This window comes from Mustelus asterias, chromosome 11 (assembly GCF_964213995.1).
Source record: "Mustelus asterias chromosome 11, sMusAst1.hap1.1, whole genome shotgun sequence".
Lineage (NCBI taxonomy): Eukaryota > Metazoa > Chordata > Chondrichthyes > Carcharhiniformes > Triakidae > Mustelus > Mustelus asterias.
In genome coordinates, this window is record NC_135811.1 from 77,492,496 (window position 1) to 77,516,299 (window position 23,804).

Here is a 23,804-nt window from a genome sequence, read left to right on the forward strand (position 1 = left end):
CTGACAAATTGATCATTGAAATCATAGAAAACCTACAGTGCAGAAGGAGGCCATTCAGCCTATCGAGTCTTCACTGACAACAATCCCATCTTGGCCCTAACCCTGTAACCCCACATATTTACACCGCCAATCTCTCTAACCTACACATCCTGGGACACTAAGGGGCAATTTAGCAAGGCCAATGCACCTAACCCGCGCATCTTTGGACCGTGGGAGAAAGCCAGAGCACCTGGAGGAAACCCACGTAGACACGGGGAGAAAGTGCAAACTCCACACAGACAGTGACCCAAGGCCGGAATTGAACCCAGGTCTCTGGAGCTGTGAGGCAGCAGTGCTAACCACTGTGCCACCATGCCGCCCTCAGTTTTTAAATGAGTAAACGACAGCACAGCAGAGCACATTTAACCAGTTAGCCTTTAGTATTTTAACAAGTCACATTTCCCTTGTGTTTTCTATAGGCCAAGGACAAGATGCTGATCATCCATCAATGATTGGATCAAATCATCAGTTCTTTACTGTTTGCCTTGGGACTATGTCAGATTCTACAATGAGCAAATTGAGGAACTCTTCATGAATCTGAGGGAAACTTTAGAACTGGAGATTCATATTTGATTGTTTTATCCATTGTGAAGGATGTCAATAACTCCAATTTATCAATTGTCTGAGAGTCAGAATGACTCCAGTTTTGACATGTGGGCACTGTGGGTGTATTTGTAAAAATTTCCTCTCCTGGGTATTTCCAATTGGAAAATATTGGGCCATAATTTGCTGTCAAAATTATATTGAGACTGACAGCACTCATTGTTACTTCTGTGCAAAAAGAGCATCGACTTCAGACTTAGGGAGGTGTAAGTCAAAAACACAGAAAGCCAAAGGTTATTGTGAATGTGATGTTTCATTGTTTGCCTTACAATGGAAATAAATTAAATGATGAACAGTTGATATATTTTGATGATAGATACAAACTAAACGGACTTTGAAAAATTAAGCCCTGCCCGTTTTAATCTAAGAACCATTTTAATAACATAACTATTAATTACTTCCAGACAACCTCTCTGACACTGGGAATTTACTATTAAAAATGTGCGTCTAATTCATTCTGATCAGTTAGGATTGTAACTGCAAGGATGTATATCTGTTTAAATGGCAGTAACATACAGATTATTACTGTGCTACAGGGTGTAAAAAAATCAGAATTAATGCTTGGGCATTTGATGGTCTGATAATCAATTATTGAGCTCAGAAGCCATCATGTGCTGCAAATTTCCCACCTAAAACCTGCACATCTTGTAGTGGGTGATGTGGTTAAGTTTATATTTACTGTCAATAATCATTTAAGTGCTAGGGCAGGGGGAGCAAAGGAAATCTAGGATGGAGTAGTTTTTTTTGCAAAAATGTACTTAATTCGTAGAATATCTGAAAGAACATTACAAACATTTCAAAATTACCATCACACAAAGCACAATAATATTCAGGTTTTCTTCAAGGGCAGCACGGTGGCACAGTGGTTAGCACTGCTGCCTCACAGCGCCAGTGACCTGGGTTCAATTCCCGGATTGGGTCACTGTCGAGGTGGAGTTTGCACATTCTCCCTGTTTCTGCGTGGGTTTCCTCCAGGTGCTCCGGTTTCCTCCCACGGTCCAAAGATGTGCAGGTTAGGTTGATTGGCCGTGCTGAATTGCCCCTTAGTGTCCCAGGATGTGTAGGTTAGAGGGATTAGCAAGGTAAATATGTGGGGTTGTGGGATAGGGCATGGGTGGGATTGTTGTCAGTACAGACTCAATGGGCCGAATGGCCTCCTTCTGCACTATATGGATTATGTGGATCGGTCATGTTGCACTCTGAGGTGCTTCCATACAGTTGTGATACATGTAATATTCACTGTATACTTTCAATGTATTCGATGCATTTAATCTAGAATGGGGTGCTGAGTTGTTGCTAGGCCCCAGATTCAGCATTATTTGAGGGAAGTTGGCAGGGACCAACCAGCCAATGCATCTTAAAACAAACTCCATCGCCTGTTGCATTATTGTAACATTTTTCCTCCACCAGCCATTTTAAGCAAAATTTGCGATTTTATGTTGAATTAGGGAAACTTTTTGCCGGGAAGCCCATAAAACTTCAAGTGATCCCCTACATGTAATCACATCAATGGTTTGCACTGTCTCCCTTATCAAGTGAGCTATCTGCATAGGAGGTTTCTCATTTGCTGACCACAGACAATGAGAAATCCCACTCTCCACGTTCAGTTAAAATGAAACTGAAAGGGATACTGAGTCTGAAAGCAACTGTGAATGTAGCAGGCAACAGGAGAACAATTTGTGTAGAGATCAGAGGCTGGCCTTACTGCAACAGAGAGCGAATTAAAAAAAGAGGAAACATGTTTGTCACAGAAAATGTGTTGGAGCTGCAGCGACGCGGTACGGTGCCTGCCAAGCTCCAATCCAATGTTTCCTCCCATGGTTTTTCCAGTGATTGCGGTCTGGAAAATAGTCTAACCAATAGTTTGTTAAAGTGATGTGCTGCTTGCTGATTACTACATCAACGATAACACAGGCCTCAGCAGTTTGTGGATGTTTTTTTTGCAAACCCGTGTTATATTTTCCGGAGATTTTTAGATGATGGAAGTGCTACTTTTTCAAATACTACTACCAGTGAAGCCTAGAATATATTAGATTTAGCCCTTCTTTGGGGTTAGCTAACCTGGCATAATATTCTGGGTGCCCTGCATTTTAGTAGGTTTGAAATCAGCAAGGCTCCCCATTTCTGATCATTATTCCATTCTGACTGCTGATAATGGTGTACCTTCCTATTTTAGGGTCAGGCCACAACTGGTAATACCCCAAATTCTAGGCCATCTGATTAATGGCCATTTTGAGGAAGTAGTGGAGGATGGCACAGTGGTTAGCACTGCCGCCTCGCAGCACCAGGGACCCAGGTTCAATTCTGATGTTGGGTGACTGTGTGGAATTTGCACATCCTCCCTGTGTCTGTGTGGGTTTCCTCCCACAGTCCAAAGATGTGCAGGTTAGGTTGATTGGCCATTCTAAATTGTCTCTTAGTGCCCAAAGATATGTAGGATAGGGAAATTAGCAGGGTAAATATGTGGGGTTGCATGGATAGGGTCTGGGGGGTATGCTTCGTCAGAGAGTTGGTGCAAACTCAATGGACCAAATGGCCTGCTTCTGCACTGTAAGGCTTCTATGATTTCTATGATATTGGCATCTGTAAAGCTGTATCAACCGGTATTATTAGAGGAGCTAAGAATGACCCATTAGGTGTGAGTTTATCAATCCCCTGTGTTTACTATCTGATTCATGTTCATGATTCAGCTTGTTCTTATCAAATAAACAAACTCAGCCCAAATACTGGGGAAAGCTCCTTCCCTGAACTGCTCAGAGACATGAAAAAAATATCAGTAATATCATTAAGTATGTCTTTTCCAAAGTATCAAAGATAGAAAGTGCAATTTTCAGTATCCAGAGTTTATCAAGCTACATTATCCTCAAGTTGATCTAGAGTTTGCTTATTGAGAAACATTTATTAAAGCTCACTGTTTCATTCAGTGTTTCATCGATTGAGCAACAGCAACTTAAAAGAGCTGAGTAAATAAGAACACATAGATTTGGGGTGGCATGGTGGCACAGTGGTTAGCAGTGCTACTTCACAATGCCAGGGACCCAGGTTCGTTTCCCGGCTCAGGTCACTGTCTGTGCCAGGTTTGCACATTGTCCCCGTCTCTCCATGGGTTTCCTCTGCGCGCTCCGGTTTCCTCCCACAGTGCAAAAGACATGCTGGTTAGGTGCATTGGCCATGCAAAATTCTCCCTCAGTGTATCCAAACAGGTGCAGGAGTGTGGTGACTAGGGGATTTTCACAGTAACTTCATTGCAGTGTTAATGTAAACCTACTTGTGACACCAATAAGTAAATTTGAAAAACTTTAAGCTTCGGCCTAACCTCAGTCTTTGTGCAGTGGAAATATAGGCCGCGATTCTCCCATTGCAACACCCAACTTTTCTGGCAGGTGGCGGTGAGAGATGCACGTCGCCATCCTTGTACCGGGATTTGCACGTGCGCCGGGAACGCATGCGCATCTCCCAGAGCCGGCGAACAGTTGTTGCCGGTCAGACCACGCTGGAAACCAGCAGGAAAGCAGGTAAGTCATCTGAATCTTTTCTAAATGTATTTTAAATATGTTTGAAACGTGATTATCGGGAACTTTCAGGTCCAGATTGAATCTCCCACCCTGCCAGGGTACTTCATTCTGGCGGGGTTTACAGTAGCTCCCCACGTTCGGGAACTAGCGGGAGACCCTGCCGGAGTGAAGGGGGGGCAATCGGGGCCCTGCAGGGGTTTGGGCGGTAGGGGGATGGTGCCCCCTGGGCATGGGCTCCCTGGCAGTGCCAGCCTGTGTTCCCTGGCTTTGCCCAAGGGGCAAAGTGTCCATACCCAGGGGGCACCTTGGCACTGCCCATCAGGCATCGGGCAGTGCCAAGGGGACGGGTCCTACTGCAGGTGGGGCCTAGGGGCGATCGGTGGGGATGGGGGGGGTCCCGCTGTCACTCTGCAGACAGGAACAGTCTGGGCTGGAGGGAGGGCAGGGATTGGGGCAGGCTGGGAGGCGGGTGGTCTGCCTGGGGGGTCCTACCTCTGGGTGAGGGGTGGGGGTCTGACCCCAAGGGGGAGATCAGCAGTGGGAGTCTGCCGGGGTGAGGGGTGTGGGGGGATTGCCACTGCTGGGGTAGGTGGGCTGTACATTGGGGCGCTCCGGGATGGGGGGTCAGGGCTGGCCCAGGAATTGTTGTGGGGGCCGTGATCGGACTGTGGGGGGGCTGAAGGAGCAGCACTGTGGGGGTCCCGGGCTGGCCAACAAATGGGAGTTTGACAGTTTGGGGCCACTGCACATGCGCAGAGCTCCAGAACTGTCAGAGTCCGGCATGAATAGGTCCCGCCCCCCTGGGCTTTTAATGAGATTCACGACTGGGACCTCTGCAGTGCACAGAGTGAGGGAGATTCGAGTGAGAAGCTGAACTGAAAAAACAGTGGGGATCTAGAACAGTTTTCCACCCAATTCAGTGCTTTTGGGAGAATCACGGCCATTACTTCCAAACCCCCGTGTCACCTGACCTCAAGATGGAACGTTCAACATTCCAGTCACCTTTTCCACTTATGCTTTGTAATCTCTCCATCCGTGGTGTGGGCATCACTGGCTAGGCTCAGCATTTATTGGGCAGCACCTTGGCACAGTGGTTAGCACTGAAGCCTCACAGCACCAGGGGCCTAGATTCCTGTCTGTGTGGAGTTTGCAAATTCTCCCTGTGTCTGCGTCGGTTACCTCCGGGTGCTCCGGTTTCCTCCCACTGTCGAAGTATGTGCGGGTTAGGTTGATTGGTCATGTTAAATTGACGCTTCGTATCAGGGGGATTAGTCGGATAAATATGTGTGGTAACGGGGATTGGGCCTGGGTGGGATTGCTGTTGGTGCAGGCTTGACGGTCTGAATAGCCTCCTTCTGTACTGTAGTGATTCTATGATTCTATTCTATGATTCTATATACCTAAGCATAGTTGAAGAAATGAAATTCATGGAATCATAAAATATTACAACACAGAAGGCCTTTCTGCCCCTATTGCTCTTTGAAAGAGCTATCCATTTAATCCCACTCTACTGCTTTTCAATATAGCCCTTAACTTTTCCTTAACTAGGAAGCCTCCAGTTCCCTTTTGAACGTTACTACTGAATCAGCTATACCATTCTTTCTGGCAGTGAGTTCCAAGTTATAACAACCTGATGCATTAAAAGATCCTTACCTTCTCATGGTATTTCTTCTCTTGTTGAATAATTTATTTTCCTCTATTTAAACTCAACTTATTTATATCTTAGTGAATGTAAATGTTCTCTATCTAAGCAATTATTTCTATCGATCTCATTTCTACTTTTGCTTTTTTCTGGAGCCCCTTATACATTTGAAATCAAGGGTGCAATCTTACCACCCGTTTGACGCCATGCTTCTGCTGCAGCGAGGTCAGAGAACTTGGCACCCAGCCAACTCTCTGTTCACTGCAGCAGGATGGGAAAATCCCGTCGGCATGAACGGTGATAAGATTTTGGCACTGATCTCCCACCTAGTTTTATTTTAGGCTTAGGCTATTATCGCGCCTATGACCAACATGATCATTATCAGATCATGCACTCACCATCCTGACTTGAAAATATATCATCTTCCTTCATTGTCGCTGGGTCAAAATCCTGGAACTCCCTCCCTAACAGCACTGAGGGTTTATGTACACCACATGAACTACAACGGCTCAAGAAGGCAGCTCATCATTGCTTCTCAAGGGCAGTTAGGAATGGGCAATAAATGTTGTCCTAGCCAGCGATGCCCACAAACCATAAATGAATAAAAAATTCATAGGGCGATATCTTACCGGCCGTTCAAACCCCGCTCCCGCTGTAGCGAGGTTGGAGAATTTGGCAACCAGCCAAATCTCTATTCACTGCAGTGGGATGGGAAAATCCCACCAGTGTGAATGGACTTAACGTTCCGGACATAGCCTTTCACTTGAAATATTAACTCTTACAATGGATAATATTTTATCACAGTTACAGGAGCTTCTACAACATAATAAACATACAATTTCAGTAATTTCAGCAGGTAATAGTTAATGCACAAAGTTATTACACTAGTGAGGAGAATTCTGAGCCACCATGTGTGCCAACATTATAAAAATATTTCTAAAATCTTTCTCTGAAAAAAATGTAACCTTTAGACAGCACCAGGAAATCTGCTGTCCATAGCCAGTCTGGCCTAAATGTGACTCTAAACCGAGAGAATTGTGGTCGAACCTTAAGCAACCACTGAAATGGTCTATAAGCCACTTAATGAGCAGTACAGTGGCACAGTGGTTAGCACTGCTGTTTCACGGCATCAAGGACCAAGGTTCAATTATGGCCTCAGGTGACACTCTGTGGAGTTTACACATACTCCCCGTGTCTGTGTGGGCTTCCTCCGGGTGTTCCAATTTTCTCTTATAATCCAAAGATGTGAAGGTTAGATTGATTGGCCATGCTAAATTGCCTCTTAGTGTCAGGGGGATTATCAGGGTGGGATTATGGGGATAGGGCCTGGGTGGGAATTGTTGTCGGTGCTGGTTCGATGGGCTGAATGGCCTCCTTCTGCACTGTGGGATTCTATTCTATGATTAGTTGTATCTAACCACTGTGAAAATGTTGAATATGTATGAAACCAGATGGACCACCTGGCACTAATCTAGCCACTGAACACAACATGATTTCATATTCTCCCCCTGAGGAGTAAAGGATGGATTCACAAGTCGACTCACCTTCCATGCTTGTACATTACTTTCTCAGCCGTAACCATCTACATCTGAGTTGAAAGGCTGATTTCAAATAATCCTGTACATTAGCAAGATTTCATGTAGTCCCACAGCCAATACACTGAGAAGCTGAGAATCTCAATTTTTGGGCACAAATATATGGCTGGGCAGCATGGTGGCACAATGGTTGGCACTGCTGCCTCACATCACCAGGGACCCGGTTTCAGTTCCAGTCTTGGGTGACTGTGTGGAGTTTCTGTGTTCTCCCTGTGTCTGCGTGGGTTTCCTCCCACTGTCCAAAGATGTACAGGTTGGGTGGATTGGCGATGCTTAATTGCCCCAAAGTGTCCCAAGATGTGTAGTATAGGGGGATTAGTGGAGTAAAAACGTGGGGTTATGAAGATAGGGCCTGGTTTGGATGATCTGTCAGAGAATCAATTCAGGTTCAAAGACAAAATAGCCTCCTTCTGCAATGTCGGGATTCTATGGGACAACCCAGAATTCAGAGCCAGAGGTTGTGTCTCCACCATAACTCTCAAGTGAATTTGAACTTTCCAACCTTTGAATCCAAGGCAGGATTACAAACTCTATCATTCCAAAATCTCATTTCAAGCATGGATGAGATTCTGTAGAACAGATTTCTGAAGATTCTCCATCTTTTAGATTTTAAAAAAAGTTATTTTTCAATTGAATGTGGACAAAGGCAGGGTATATTTGCTAATAATAAGTAAAACATTATCCATTTGCAGATGAATAAAGACAAATTGTACTTGAATGTGATTAAATGACAATGATCAGAAACAGACCTCAGTTTTTCTCAGTGCAAGGTGAAAGATGAGCCCATGAAGAACGGAATGATCAAAAGAAAGACTGAAGTGAGTAACAATGGAATAGAGCGGAAGGGAGGATTACTTTGTGAATCTGTCTGGAAGTAGAAAATTTAGTCGGCTTAGATGGTTTGAATGCAACATCAGGAGTGTAGAGAGAAGAAATAAACCACAATTTTCAACAATGTTTGGGAATAGGTATTGACGAATAGCCCATTCCACTTAATGCCTGCAGTTACCCCCTTCTCTTTCTGTTTAACCCCTCAAGTTTGACCCCTCGCTCAAGAGGGAGAATATAGAGTTGAATACCAGAAGACTAAACAAGCTGTCATGCCTAGGAAACAGAAAATTGAGCCCATTGGGTTCAAAGGGATTTATGTGTTTTGCCTGGAGCGGGAATATCAAACATTGCAGAGAGGAAAATAGATTATTGAAGGAGTATCAGTAACAGCGACAGGGAGAGCAATTCAGATCATTTAGAGTCAAAGGGTGTGATCTTACCGGCTCGCTGTGCCCGTTGATTAGCATAACGAGCTGGATAGATAGCGTGAGAGGCCAAAGATCCGATTCATGAATTGGATTGGTATCTTCCCGGCCCTGTTTTACTGGTGAGAATGGCTTCGCATCCAGGAAGGGCTCATTAACACAGGATTGCCTGGATCTCCATATAATTAGGGAATCCGGCACAGCTGCTTCTCCCCTCCCGGATGCTTCCAACCTCACCAGTAGGCAGTGCCTGCCTCGTAGTGCCCACCTGGCATCATGGCCATGCCCACCTAGCACCCTAGCAGTACTCACCTGGCACCATGGCAGTGCCCAGCTGGCACTCTGGCACCATATGACAGAGGCAGTACCAAGGGGATAGGGTCTATATGGGGGTGGAGCATGAGTGGGGGAGTGAGGCTGTGTTAGGGGGCTATGAGTGGAGTCTATGCACAATGACTATGAGGGGCGTCTATGCACTCTGACAGAGAGCTATGCGCAATGACAAGGGGCTATGCATGGGTGGGCCTATCAGGAGGGAGGGTCATTTTGGAGGTTGCTAAGCAGGGGGATTGTTCAAGGGGTATCGTGCAGGAGTGGGTCATGGAGGGGGTCATCATGGGTGGTGGGGAGCCATGCCAGTGTCAACCAGGGGATTTACCTGGAGGGCTCTGATGCCCCGATGCCAATGAGCCGTGTCAGTTTGGGGAATACCAATGCTGTTAATGAAGGGGGTGCTCCAATGTCCGTTGGGAGACAGGAGTGAGAGGAGGTTTTCCAGTTCACCAGCAGGTTGGGGAACGCCGCAAAATGGCGCCCAAGCACTCTGAAGCCAGCTCCCCCGGCATATTTAACCTCCTCCACCCCTTTGTACCGGCGTAAGTCTCCCAGCTGTCAGAAAAATTGACATAGTGCCGAAAGATTGCAGTGCCAAGTTGCTGAAAATGTTGGCATGGAGGACTCCTTCTTTCTCATCATTGAGACACAGAAATGTTTTGGGAAAATTCCGCCCATTGAGTTTTACAGCACAAAAGAGGCCCTTTGGCCCATCATGTCTGCTTCGGCCATTGAGTACCTATCTATTTTCATCCCATTTTCCAGCACTTGATCCATAGCTTTGCATGCTACAGCACTACAAGTGCTCATCTAAATACTTCTTAAATGTTTTGAGGAAGACCACCTCTACCACCCTTTCAGGTAGTGAATTCTCAACACCCTCTGGGTGAAACAAATTCTCCTCAAATCCCCTCTAAATGCTGACTATCCCTGATTAATCTTTGCCTCTCCAAATGGATATTAATTCTCTCCCTCTGAATTTTGTTCTAATAATTTCTCCACCACTGATGTTAGGCTCACTGACCTGTAATTACTTGGTTTATCTCTACTTCCCTTGTTGAATAATGGTACCACGTTAGCTTTCCTCCTGCCCTCTGGCATGTCTCCTGTCGTAGTCATGATGTGGAACACAGGAACTGCATGTGGAACTGCAGGAAAGGATGTCCTGAGGCATGGTACATTGGGGAAACTATGCAGACGCTGCGACAACGGATGAATGAACACCGCTCGACAATCACCAGGCAAGACTGTTCTCTTCCTGTTGGGGAGCACTTCACCGGTCACGGGCATTCGGCCTCTGATATTCGGGTAAGCATTCTCCAAGGTGGCCTTCGCGACACACGACGGCGCAGAGTCGCTGAGCAGAAACTGATAGCCAAGTTCTGCACACACAAGGATGGCCTCAACTGGGATATTGGGTTCATGTCCCACTATTTGTAACCCCCACAGTTGCCTGGAACTGCAGAGTCTGGAGACAATACACATCTTTTTAGCCTGTCTTGATGCTCTCTCCACTCACATTGTTTTGTTTCTTAAAGACTTGATTAGCTGTAAGTATTCGCATTCCAACCATTATTCATGTAAATTGAGTCTGTGTCTTTATATGCCCTGTTTGTGAACAGAATTCCCACTCACCTGAAGAAGGGGCTTGGAGCTCCGAAAGCTTATGTGGCTTTTGCTACCAAATAAACCTGTTGGACTTTAACCTGGTGTTGTTAAACTTCTTAATGTCTCCTGTGGCCAGAGAGGATTGCAAATTAGTGTCAGAGCCCCTGCAATCTTTTCCCTTGCATCCCACAGCAACCTGGGATACATCTCAACTGGGCCTGGGGATTTATCCACTCTTAAACCCACTGAAACCATTAATATCTCCTCCCTCCCAATGCTGATTGCTTCAATGATATCATATTTATAGTGAAGAGAGAGACCAATGGACACAAATGAGTAATGTGTAATATAAAATACAATTTATTTGCACAAACATATTTCATTCAATATAAAACATTTTATAAATATATTATTGATTTTCCAACTTTTAATAAATATCCAATAAATTAATGTTTCTTTTTGAACTCACTTCACACATTGTATAAAACTGTAACAATCCATTACACAAAGCCATCACAGTGATAAATACAAATACATTAAAATGATTTGATGTGGAGATGCCGGCGTTGGACTGGGGTGGGCACAGTATGAAGTCTCACAACACCAGGTTAAAGTCCAACAGGTTTATTTAGTATCACGAGCTTTCGGAGCGCTGCTCCTTCATCAGGTGAGGAGTACCGCTCCAAAGGCTTGTGATGCCAAATAAACCTACTGGACTTTAACCTGGTGTAGTGGGACTTCTTAAAATGACATACAATTAACCGAAATGGTGACCTCGTGGAGAACAGAAATGTAAAGGTTAGTGTGGAACAGGGATGGAATCAGGAGTTTGCATCCCCACCCTTGAGACTGAGGAAACCTGGAAGTCAAAGCTGAGAATGGGCCGGACCATTCCAATGCAGATTTGTCACTGGAAGTTCAGCAGTTACACTAAGCAGCTCAGTGGAAATAGAATCATAGAATAGAATCATAGAATCCCTACAGTGCAGAAGGAGGCCATTCAACCCATCGAGTCTGCACTGACTCTCCGATAGATCATCTTACCCAGGCCCTATCCTCATAACTCCATACTTTTACCCCACCGATCCCCCCAAACTACACTCCTTGGGACACTAAGGGACAATTCAGCATGGCCAATCCATCTAACCTGCACATCTTTGCACTGTGGGAAGAAACCGGAGCACCCAGAGGAAACCCACACAGTCACCCAAGGCCAGAATCGAACCTGGGTCCCTGGTGCTGTGAGGCAGCAGTGTTAACCACTGCAGCCCCAAATGAAGTGGAGTTTTGAGCTTTCAAGCTGACGGAATTGTTTAATGACATAAATACTGTGCACATGAAACATAATACTTCTTTAAAAATTGAGGCCTTTCAAATAGCTTATTATCATTTCAGCCTGTAAAGACATGAGAAATATTCAGTTCCTTTTTGATTTTTGATTTTATACCTTCAAAGTTGTAAAATCTGTGGTACAAGGACATTGTGGTGATCAATTTAACTGAAGACAGATAAAGATGAGGAGCAAGAAGGATTAAAGTCAGCTAGTTGGGCAGCTCAGAAATTTCACAGTGGAAAAGTCAGCCAATGGAATAAAATGCCCAAAAGAGCAAACCTGGATTGAAACGTTTCATTGTCACCCCTGGCAGCCAATAAAGGAAGGGGCAGAATTATTTTCTCTTGGATTTCCCCTCGTGAAACATTTAGCATTTCATCATAGAAAACCATCGCAGCAATAAATATTAATAGATTAGAATAAATAATTAAACATAAAATAACATAATTCTTTGCTCTTCATCAGTCACCAAACATCAAAGTTTCACCACAGCGATACAGTAAAATACATGTTACGATATCATTATATTTTATCAGTAGCAGCTCATTTAAATTAATTATTCTAGTTTCTACGAAACATGGGGTTGGATTTTTTTCACGTTCTTCTGCTGATTTGTGCCATTACGAAAAGGAGCTGTTGTAATCGGGCTCTAGTCTCAGTGTGGATTATTTCCCAGGCGCAGTTGCTGAATCCCTGAAAAAGTGAAACAAACATTCAGGAAACCCCATTTGAAAATGGACAGATTTGAATACAGTTAAATTAACTACATGCCAGTAATCCCACTCTCAAATTTCAATTGTCCCACCTTCTGTTTGAGAAACTTCCTCAGTTTCCTGAAGTATTTTTGAATGGTGGAGTTTCTCCTCAGCCTATGCTCTGACCCTGGATTCCTGACACATTCTTCCAGCTCACTGAGCTGCCGATCCAGGAAAAGCCGGACGTTTTCCACCTTGTCCCGGGCCCATGTAACTGAGCCCAGATTCATGCTGTAAATCTTGTTGATGTGTCGCAGGGTTTGATGGACAATCTGGATCCTGTCCTGTGTCTGGACAAAATATACACAATGCCATTAGAGAGAACATGTTCCCTTTTAACCAGCAAAGTACAATTTGCACGGTTAATCCTTCACTGTTACTCTGGAGAAGCTAAGGATTGATGTAACACCACTGAAGCTGTTGCTCCATCTGATTGATGGTACAGTGGTTAGCACAGCTGCTTCACAGCACCAGGGACCCAGGTTCGATTGCTGGCTTAGGTCACTGTCTGTGTGAAGTTTGCATGTTCTCCCCGTGTCTGCGTGGGTTTCCTCCGGGTGCTCCAGTTTCCTCCGAAAGACGTGCTCGTTAGGTGCATTGGCCTGAATATGGGCCTGATAGTAGCGACTAGGGAAATTTCACAGTAACTTCATTGCAGCGTTAATGTAAGCCTTACTTGTGAGTAATAAATATACTTTCAAATGTAGTTACTAGGAGGTACAAGCTTGCATTGATGCAGATTGTACACTCTAACTGGCACCGAATATCTGCCACCTGGACAAGTACTTTGAGACCTCACACCCCATTTAGCCCAGTCCATGCACAGTTCCAATTTGCCCCATGTTGCCAACAATGGCTTGCATTTATATTTCACGTTTAACACAGCGAACAATCTCAAGGTTCCCGGGAGAATTACCAATCAGGGAGTTGGTGAGGTAGTGGTATTGCCACTGGATTTGTAATCCAGAGACTCAGGGGACATGGGTTCAATTCCCACTATGGCAGAGGGTGAAATTTGGGCCACAATTCTTCCATCACAACATGCAACTTTTCTGGTGGGTCATGGTGGGAGATGTGCGTTGCTGACCTTGTTCCGGGATTTGCACATTCGCTGGGGACACATGCGCATCTCCCAGAACTGGTGAACAGTCACCGGTCAGACCACACTGGAAACGGGCGTGAAGACAGGTAAGTCATTTGAATCTGTTTTAAATGTATTTTAAATATGTTTTCAATCTAATTATCGGGAACTTTCTGGTCCCGATTGAATCTCCCACCCAGCTAGGAGTACTTCATTATGGCAGGGTTTAGACTAGCTCCCCATGTTCGAGGGACTAGCGAGAAACCCTGCCGGAGGGGGGGCAATTGGGGCCCTCCAGCGGGTCGGTTGGTGGGGGTGGTGCCCCCTGGGCATAGGCACCCTGGCAGTGCCAGCCTGTGTCCCCTGGCACTGCCCAAGGGGCAAAGTGTCCAGGCCCAGGAGGCAGCTTCACACTGCCCATTTGGCATCGGGCAGTGCCGAGAGGGCGGGGCCTATTGTGAGCAGGGCCCCGGGTGATCAGTGGGAGTGGGGGGGTTCCACTGCCACTCTGCAGACAGGATCGGTCTGGGATGAAGGGAGGGCAGTGATTGGGGTGTGTTGGAGGGGTGGGTGGTCTGCCAAGGGGGGGCCCTGCCTCTGGGGGGAGGGTCTGACCCCGGGGGAGCGGTATTAGCGGGGGGGGGGGGGTCTGCCGGGTTGAATGGGTGGGGGGATTGCCACTGCTGGGGGGAAGTGGGCTGTACATCAGGGTGCTCCAGGGTGCGGAGGTCAGGGCTGGACCGGGAATTGCTGTGCGGGCCGTGATTGGGCCGTGGGGGTGGGGGGGGGGGGGGGTGGGGGGGGCGGGTGGGGGGGGAGGGGGGTTTGTTGGAGGGGCAGCATTGCGGGGTTCCCAGGCTGGCCAGCAAACGGGGAGACTGACAGATCGGGGCCACTGCATGCACAGAGTTCCAGAACCGTCAGACTCCAGCGTTAATAGGTCCCGCCCCCGGGTTTTAATGATATTCACGATTGGGTCTTCTTCAGTGCACAGAGTGCGGAGATTCGGGTGAGAAGCTGAACTGACAAAACAGTCGGATCTAGAACAGTTTTTCCGCCAATTCAGCACTTTTGGGAGAATTGCGGCCTTGATTTCAATAAAAATCTGGAATTAGAAGTCCAATGATAACCATGAAAGTATTGTCGACTGTCGTTAAAAAAAACCCCATCTGAATGAAAATAAGCCCCATCTGGTCCTTTAGGGAATGAAATCTGCCGTCCTTAGCTCGTCTGGCCTACATGTGACTTCAGAGCCTCAGCAATGTGGTTGACTCTTAAATGGGCAATAAATGCTGGCCCAGCCAGTGACACTCACATTCCACAAAGGAAACGGAGAGTTCGCTTCAGAGTGCAGAGAGACTTAGGCAGCTGAAGGCATGGCCACCAATAGCAGAGCAATGGACATCCAGAATGTGCATGAAATGAAAATTGGATGTAACATAGAATCATAGAATCCCTACAGTGCTGAAGGAGACCATTCGGCCCATTCAGCCTGCACCAACAACAATCCCACCCTACCCCTGTAACCCCACATATTTACCTTGCCAATTCCCCTGACACTAAGGGTCAATTTGGCATGGCCAATCAACCTAACCTGCACATCTACGGAATGTGGGAGGAAACCGGAGCACCCGAAGGAAACCCACGCAGACACAGGGAGAATGTGCAGACTCCACACAGACAGTGACCCCAGGCCTGAATTCAACCTGGGTCCCTGGTGCTGTGAGGCAGCAGTGCTAACCACTGTGCCACCATGCCCACATCTGGAAGCTTGGAGGAAGTCACAGAAATACGAGGGCCAAAACCATGGAGAGATTTCACACGAAGCATCAGAAAGTAAAAAAATACTGTTTCCTGTTCCGAGAATACAGAAGGATTTGATTTGATTTATTATTGCCACATGTATTAGTATGCAGTGAGAAGTATTTTTTCAATATTTTAGTTACAATATTGTTTTCAATAGAAGGGATGGTTGAATTGTGCGAGTTGGGATATTTCGATATACTAAAGCTGGGTTATATTGCAGCATAGTAAGAAGTTTAACAACACCAGGTTAAAGTCCAACAGGTTTATTTGGTAGCAAAAGCCACAAGCTTTCGGAGCCTTAAGCTCCTTCTTCAGGTGAGTGGGAATTCTGTTCACAAACAGGGCATATAAAGACACAAATTCAATTTACAGAATAATGGTTGGAATGCAAATACTTACAGCTAATCAAGTCTTAAAGGTACAAACAATGTGAGTGGAGAGAGCATTAAGGCAGGTTTTGTCTTCATGCTCTCTCCACTCACATTGTTTGTACCTTTAAGACTTGATTAGCTGTAAGTATTCACATTCCAACCATTATTCTGTAAATTGAGTTTATGTCTTTATATGCCCTGTTTGTGAACAGAATTCCCACTCACCTGAAGAAGGAGCTTAAGGCTCCGAAAGCTTGTGGCTTTTGCTACCAAATAAACCTGTTGGACTTTAACCTGGTGTTGTTCAACTTACTGTATTTACCCCAGTCCAACGCCGGCATCTCCACATTATATTACAGCAGTCATGTGAGGAAGTTCAAGTTTACAGAGGATGAAAGGTGGCTGGGTGACGTGGCCAGTATTAGAATAATGGAGTCTCGACACCATACACCAGACTGAGGGAATGGAGACGTGGGCCTTTCTTTGGGGTTCCTAAACTGCGCGGCGTGAGTTCAACCCTGACTCAGAGAGGACCAGATTCAATTTCACCGATACTTTCACAGCAATGAGTGGCCCGCTTTGTAAATCCTGGATTACGGTTGTTCGCCTTAATCAGGTTTTACGTAAAATTCTGTCAGAATGAATGAAAATAAGCCCCAGTGTTCGCTCACCTGCAACCCCTCCGACAGTCTCACAAGATCCAGGGGCTTGGTTTTCAGCGCAAACCTCTCCCTGACACATTGTCGAGGGAAGCGACCGGCCTGAGAGAAAAGACAAACACTGTCTCAGACGACAAACCCAAGCAGCAATGCTGGAGAATCGCTAACAATTAACTGAAAGCCGAGAAACACGTTCCCTGTTTTTTTTTCCAAAAACAAACGCACCCTGTGTGAATCGGAATTTGCTCAGGAAGCAGGTTAAACTCGCCAAAGGCATGATCAACCCGAGTTGGGGATCAGACTGCGGCCGGATCCGGGTTCAACTCCGAACAATAATTATTTTCAAACGAGTGAAACACCGGAGTGGAAATACAGCCTCGCGTGAACCCAGCCTGAACAGTCCAGTCCTGTGTGTGTGTGTGTGTGTGAGACTATGTGTGTGTGTGTCTCTTTCTGTGTGCCTGTTTGTGTGTCTATCTGTACGTTTCTGTTATGTCTGTGTCTGTGTGTCTGTTTCTGTATGTCTGTTTCAGTGTGTCTGTTTGTATCTGTGTGTGTCTGTTTCTATGTGCCCGTGAATGTTTGTGTCTGTGTGTGCATGTCTGTGTCTGTCTGTACGAGTGTCTGCGTGTGTGCCTGTGTGCATGTCTGTTTCTGTGTGCGTGCCGTTCTGTGTCTCTCTATGTATGTCTGTAATTGTCTCTCTGTGTGTCTCTGTGGGTCTTGTCTCTGTGAATATCTGTGTGTATGTGTGTGTGTTTCTCTGTGTCTGTGTTTGTGTGTGTGTGTCTCTGTGGTTTGTCTGTCTGTCTCTCTCTCTTTCTCTCTGTGTATCCGTGTCTATGTGTGGACTGTGCTGGGAGGAACTGTCCCTGCTATGCTGTCGCAGGGACTGGCGATTACATTTAAAAAGTGAAATCTGGTAGCGGGAGTTTTGGAAGTTCTTCAGGAGAGGAATAGTTAGTCAGCTCCCTGTCTGAGGTAAGGAATCTGAAAGCTGGAGATTCCGGAACCAGGGACTGGAAGATCCCCGAGAGAAAAATCACAAACAGCGCTCGGTTCCAGCTCAAAGTTCCAACAATCTGGATTAATATTATTAATATCCATTTTGTAAAAGCAGATTATTTCCTTCAAGTTGATCGGATTCCCTTCATTGGGGCATCATAGGCTGCTTTGATCATCATTCTTTTTCAAAATCACAAATTAAATCCTATGTGACTGTAACCGAAGTTAACCTCCCCTCCCCCCCTCCTCCCGCCCCTCCCCCCACCCCCAGGTCCTACTTGATCTGCCTGCACACTTTGACACGCTTCAATGCATCAGCATCCCCCAGGCCTCTGCACCACTGTCCGGTTGTGGGGGAAGTGGGGTAGGGGTGGTGGGGTGGGGTGGGGTGCTCCACTCGCTTGCTTTTATTCTTATCCATCTAAACGTAGCCAGAGAAACTCCTGCAATTGCTTCTGTTCCCGCTGTCGAGCGGTTTCGTTACCTCTGGTGTCCCCCAAGGATGAATCCTTGGCCTCTCCTCCCTCTCATCTACATCCTGCCTCTCAGATCATCTGTAAACCCTCGGTCAATTTTAACATGTGTCGATCATACCAATTGGAGATGACCTTATTGAAACATAGACGATTCTCAGGGAGCTTGACTGGGTGGATGCTGAGACGATGTTTCCCCCTCGTTGCGGAATCTTGAACTAGGGGGCACAGTTTAAAAATAAGGCGTCTCCCATTTAGGGTGGAAGTAAAGAGGAATTTCTTGTCTCAGAGGGTCATTAGTCTTTGGAATTCTCTTCCGTAGAAAACAGCCCCCTTAGCCATTGAAGATGTTTCAAGGCTAATCCACATGGAAGTCAAATGTTATAGGGGGAAGACAGGGAAAGTGAGGTTAAAGCTGCCAATTGATCAGTCATGATCTTACTGAATGGTAGAGCAGGCTAGAGGGGCCGAATGGTCTACTCCTGCTATGATCTTATGAGAAGACTGAAGCTGGTCCTCCGTGCAATGTTTCTTCCCCAGTCGCTGACACCAACTTCTCCCTGGAAACTAACTGAGGCTGAAGCAGAGATTGCACAAACGTGGCATCATATCTGACCATGAAATGAGTTTCTGATCACATATCCATGCCTTCAGTAAAACTGCCAACTTCCACCTCTATCATATCTGCTGCCTCCTCGTATTTACTGAAACATTAATCTATACCCTTCTAACCTCTGAGTTTGACTATTCCAACACAAATCTGATTGACATTCCACTTTCTCCCCACTGGAAATTTGAAGTTATCTAAATTTGTGATGGCTTTTTCCTAATTCGCAACAGCGGTTTTCTGACTACACCTGAGCTCTAGTTAAACAAGGCCTCAATCCTTAAATTCTTGAACTTGTTTTCAAGTCTCCTCCAGGGTCTGTAATCATCTCCAGCCTCAAGAAAAATCTGACATATCTGCTCTTCTGTTGTTTTGGCTTCCTTTGTACTCTTGACTTTCATTGTTTCACTATTGGTGGCCCGTACCTTCAACTATCAAGATGCTAAGATCAGGAATTCTTTCTGAAAATCTTTGTATCTCTTCAGCTCCCCTTCCTCTTGTGAGACACTCCTGCAAACCTAACTCTTTCACTAACATTTGGGCATCTGCATAACTTGATGTCAATTTTATTGTATTATGTTCCTGTGAAGCACTTTGGATATTTATTACATTAAAGGTGCTATATAAATATAGATTGTTGAGGCTAATGTGTTGTTTCTGAGCCCCCTTTTCATCCCTGCACCCCCCCCCCCCCCCATCACAATCCCCTTCTTGACCCATTTTGTGAGTCTTCCCCGCCTCAGTGTCCATTTTCTATTCACCCTTCAGACCAGATATATTTTTTCACAAGGATTCAGATTCTATCTCCCCCAGAGGATTATTTCCCCTTTCCCCTCAATGCAGTTATCCTTCACAAATTAACTCATTTCCTCTGCATCTGACTACCTCTCTCCACAGAGAATTAGTCTCTACCTGATTGTCACTCTGGGCCTTCTGCTGACCCTTCGTTTTTGTGTCTGATTCTACATCCGTGTTTAATTCAGCCTCTTCACAATGCCAAATTTCTCCTTTCCTCTATCATTCTTCTCTCCACAATGTGTGGGTTCCCATTTTCTCTAAATCTGATTTTTTCCCGTTCAACGCTGATTTCCCCTTGACTCACGGTTTGATTGCACCTAGCCTCAGGTTCAGTTTCCCCTCTGTATGATCAGACCCCCACACCCTCCTGTGTTCAGATTCTCCTGTTGTCTTTTGCCAATCACTGTAAGACTCCCCGACCCTCTATCTGATTTTTTCAGTTCCCTTGGGCTCTGATTTGTTGGTTCCACTGAAAGTTTCAGTACCCGGAATCGCAAAATGGTTGCTGCACAGAAGGAGGCGATTCAGCCCATCGTGCTGTGCTGGTTCTCCAAATCAGCAATTTACCTCATGCCACATCCTGGCCTTTTGGCATAGCCCTGTGCATTTGGCTTTTTCAAATGATAATCCAATTCCTTCTTAGATGGCTCAATTGATCCTGCCTGTGCTGTGTTCTCAGCCAGCACATTCCAGATTCTACTCACTCACTTTGCCAAAAGGAATTTCCTCCTGTCACCACAGATCCTCTTATTAGCTTCATTACCTTAAATTTCTATTTACTTGTTCCCAATCCTTCCATCAGTGGGAACAGCATTTTCCCTTTCTAGCCTAACAGAGAACAAAGAAAATTACAGCACAGGAACAGACCCTTCGGCCCTCCAAGCCTGCACCGACCATGCTGCTCGTCTGAACTAAAAAACCCTGCCCTTCCGGGGAAGATATCCCTCTATTCCCATCCTATTCATGTATTTGTCAAGGCACATTTGTATTTGTCTATCCTGTTCAAACCCTCATAATTTTGAACACCTCTATCAAATTTTCTCTGGACCTTATCTTCTCCAAGGAAAATGGTCCCAATTTACCCAATCTGTCCATGTAACTGACGTTCCTCATCCCGAGAGACATTCTTGTGAATCTTTCTCTGCATTCTCTCGAAATGCTTTCACAACCTCCCTAAAGTGTGGTGCCCAGAACTGGATGCAATACTCCAGTTGAGACCAAACCAGCATTCTATACAAGTCTAACATCACCCGCTTGCTTATGTATTCTATACCTCTATTAATAAAGCCTAGGATGTTGTATGATTTATTAACTGCTCTCTCAACCTATCCTGCCGCTTTTGATGGCTTATGCACATATACACCCTCTACGCCTATACTCGTTTAAAGTGGTATGTTGTGATTGGCATTCTTCCAGCCAAAAGAATCACTTCACACTTTTCTGCATTAAATTCCGCCTGCCATTTGTCTGACCACTGCACCGACTTGAGAAGTTGGTGAAGTTTTCCGCTGTCCTCCTCACAATGCTTCCAAGATTTGTATCATTTGCAAATTCCAAAACTATACCCTGCACACCATCACATCCGTTAACCAGTAATCTCTGCTTCCTGCCACTCGGCCAATTTCATATCCACTTTGCTCCTGTCTCTTTTATTCCAAGTGTCATAACTTTGCTCACAGGTCTGTTGTGTGGCACTTTGTCGAAAGACTATTCGAAGTCCATGTCCAACAGCATTACCCGCGTCAACCAAATCATCAAAAAAACCTCAGCAAGTTAGTGAGACATGGTTTGACCGTGCAGAATTAACCTGAATCCGTCTTAGGGAGAACTGAATTTCTAGAAACTTCCGTTAAACTCGCTACCTTGTTGCATCTACCTTTACTTCATTTTCTGTATAACATTTGCAATGCTCCAGACCCCGACACCATCGAACCTAAGGGACAATTTAAATCACCCAGTCTGTGAAATCGCATGGTAATTCTGTTATTAGAGAAGAGGCGGTAAAGTTGACCCAGGTATATGCAGATAAACACTGATAAATACTGGAGACTTTTTGTTTATTAAATGGATAGAAATTACAAGCCCAAATTTATTTCTCTCCTGATCTGCCTTGGAAAACAAACAGACCCAATCTGATTCGAATCCCACTCTGGGTGCAGTTTCAACTCACCATTCGATTGAGTTTGCTGAGTGTGTGTTTGTTGAGAACTTGATGTAACTGCAGCCTCTCGCAGCCCAGACTGAGGGTCCCGGACAAGAAGAGCGACACCATCCAAAATCTCCAAATCCTCGCCAAAGCCATGACCGACCGAGTCAGAGGGAAAGCCCGATGTGGAAGAGGAGAAACCGGCGGCTTTGGTGGTTCAGCGGCGAGAACGGTTCTTGCGAAGAGAATTCAAGTCGGGAAGTGGATCCGGGAGCGAGCGCCTGTGTTGCCGAATGGTGTGAGTGTGGATTCTGCTGCGAGCTGGCACAGGCACTGCCAGGCTGCCCGCTTTAATGTGTGCCTATTACATTGCAAAAGTGAAAATGGGCTGCAGGAGTTTTGGGAGAGCTGCGGGAGATCAATAGTTTGTGCGGTTTCTGTGTGAGGTCAGGAATGGGAAAGCTGGAGACTCCCGAGGCAGCGAGTGAGAAATCCCCGGGAGAAAATCACAAGCAGCGCTCGGTTGCAGCTCAGTGTTGTGTGCGCTTCACATCACCCGGGGGGGCACTAAGGTACTGCATAGGTGGGCTCTGTATTGGGGGGCAGTGTGGACATGGATTGGGGGCTGCATTTGACCATCCGGATGATAGAGACACCGAGAGCGGCGCCTTTTAGTGCGGACATTCGGCCCCATTCCCTCTGCTATCCCCGCTGTGTTCACATCGCGTTTGCCGTGTTCACACTTCCCAGCTTGAACATTGCAGAGAGACCGGCTCAGAGCCCAGGCTCGCCGCTTAATGGAGACTGACTCCGCTCCCATTGAGCTGCCCCACAATCTGCTCTTTAACTGCAAGAAGTAGCTCATTTCTCGCTTCTTTTCTGCAGCCATTTCCAGACTCTGACTGAGAGAATATTGAATCTGTTCCGATTCTTTTCGCCCCGTTTGTGCCGAAAGCGAAGTGCCTCAGGGAAAGTGAGGCGTTTTGTCGTTTCCGACAGTGGGGAGAGTTTGTGAAGAGAGCGGCTCAGACTGAGAGGGCTGAGGGGAGGGGCTGCCAAGGGGGTTCTGATATTCGTATTTATCCCCGCTTTCAACAGGCAATAAGATATAGGGGCAGAATTAGGCCATTTGGCCCATCGAGTCCGCTTCGCCATTCGATCATGGCTGATATGCTCCTCAACTACCATTTTCCTACCTTCTCCCCTAACTCTTCAACCCATTACCAATTAAAAATCTGTCTAACTCCTCCTTAAATTTACTCACTGTCCCAACATCCACCGCACTTTGGGGTAGCACATTCCACAGATTCACAACCCTTTGGGAGAAGTAGTTTCTCCTCTACTCAGTTTTAAACTTGCTACCCCTTATCCTAAATCTATGACCTTCCGTCCTAGAATGCCCCACAAGAGGAAGCATCCGCTCCACGTCTACTTTATCCACACCTTTTATCATCTTGTATACCTCAATTTTCTAATCTCATTCTTCTAAATTCCAGAGAGTATCGGCCTAAACTATTCAATCTCTCTTCATACGACAAGCCCCTCATCTGTGGAATCAATCTAGTGAACCTCCTCTGAACTTTCCTCAAATGAGGGGACCAAAACTGTGCACAATACTCCAGATGCAACCTCACTGATGCCTTCTATAGTTTCAACAATACTTCCTTACATTATATTCTATTCCTTTAGCTATAAAGGCACCGAATCCCTGTCAGATGGAACTCGGATCCAAATCTTCAGTCCGGGTGTAGGTGGGAGTGCGATCCCACAGCACCAACAGTCTCATAGGATCCTAGAGTGCAGAAGGAGGCTATTCGGCCCATTGAGTCTGCACCGACCACAATGCCGTAGTCCTACATATTTACCCTGCTACTCGCCCTGACACTAGGGTCAATTTATCACAGCCAATCCACCTAACCTGCATATCTTTCGACTGTGAGAGGAAACTGGGGAACCCAAAGGAAACCCAAGCCGATGTGGGAAGAATGTGCAAACTCCACACAGACAGTGATCCAAGGCTGGAATTGAACCCGTGTCCCTGGCGCTGTGAGGCAGCAGTGCTAACCACTGTGCCACCTTGTTGCCCCTTTCTGTAAGAGGTTTAACAACACCAGGTTAAAGTCCAACAGGTTTATTTGGTAGCAAAAGCCACAAGCTTTTGGAGCCTTAAGCCCCTTCC

General features: G+C 45.9%; 1 protein-coding gene across 1 annotated transcript; it reads right to left on the reverse strand.

The window, feature by feature from the left end:
* Nucleotides 1-12,518: 12,518 nt before the first annotated feature.
* On the reverse strand, nt 12,519-21,781 carry LOC144500264 (interferon alpha-F-like). Its single transcript, XM_078222942.1, has 4 exons — nt 21,650-21,781; nt 16,609-16,698; nt 12,730-12,969; nt 12,519-12,617 (listed from the first exon to the last, which is right to left on the reverse strand). Exons 1-4 carry the CDS (start codon nt 21,779-21,781, stop codon nt 12,519-12,521), a joined length of 561 nt encoding a protein of 186 aa, XP_078079068.1.
* Between the last annotated feature and the right edge of the window lie 2,023 nt (nt 21,782-23,804).

What these genes read in the sequence shown, in the direction of transcription:
- LOC144500264 (XM_078222942.1), bottom strand. Translation starts at nt 21,781, where the DNA reads ATGGCTTTGGCGAGGATTTGGAGATTTTGGATGGTGTCGCTCTTCTTG. An exon ending in GACTGTCGGAGGGGTTGCAG is followed by an intron (nt 12,970 to 16,608) that starts GTGAGCGAACAC and finishes TATTTTGTCCAG; the next exon opens with ACACAGGACAGGATCCAGAT. An exon ending in GGAAGTTTCTCAAACAGAAG is followed by an intron (nt 12,618 to 12,729) that starts GTGGGACAATTG and finishes TCACTTTTTCAG; the next exon opens with GGATTCAGCAACTGCGCCTG.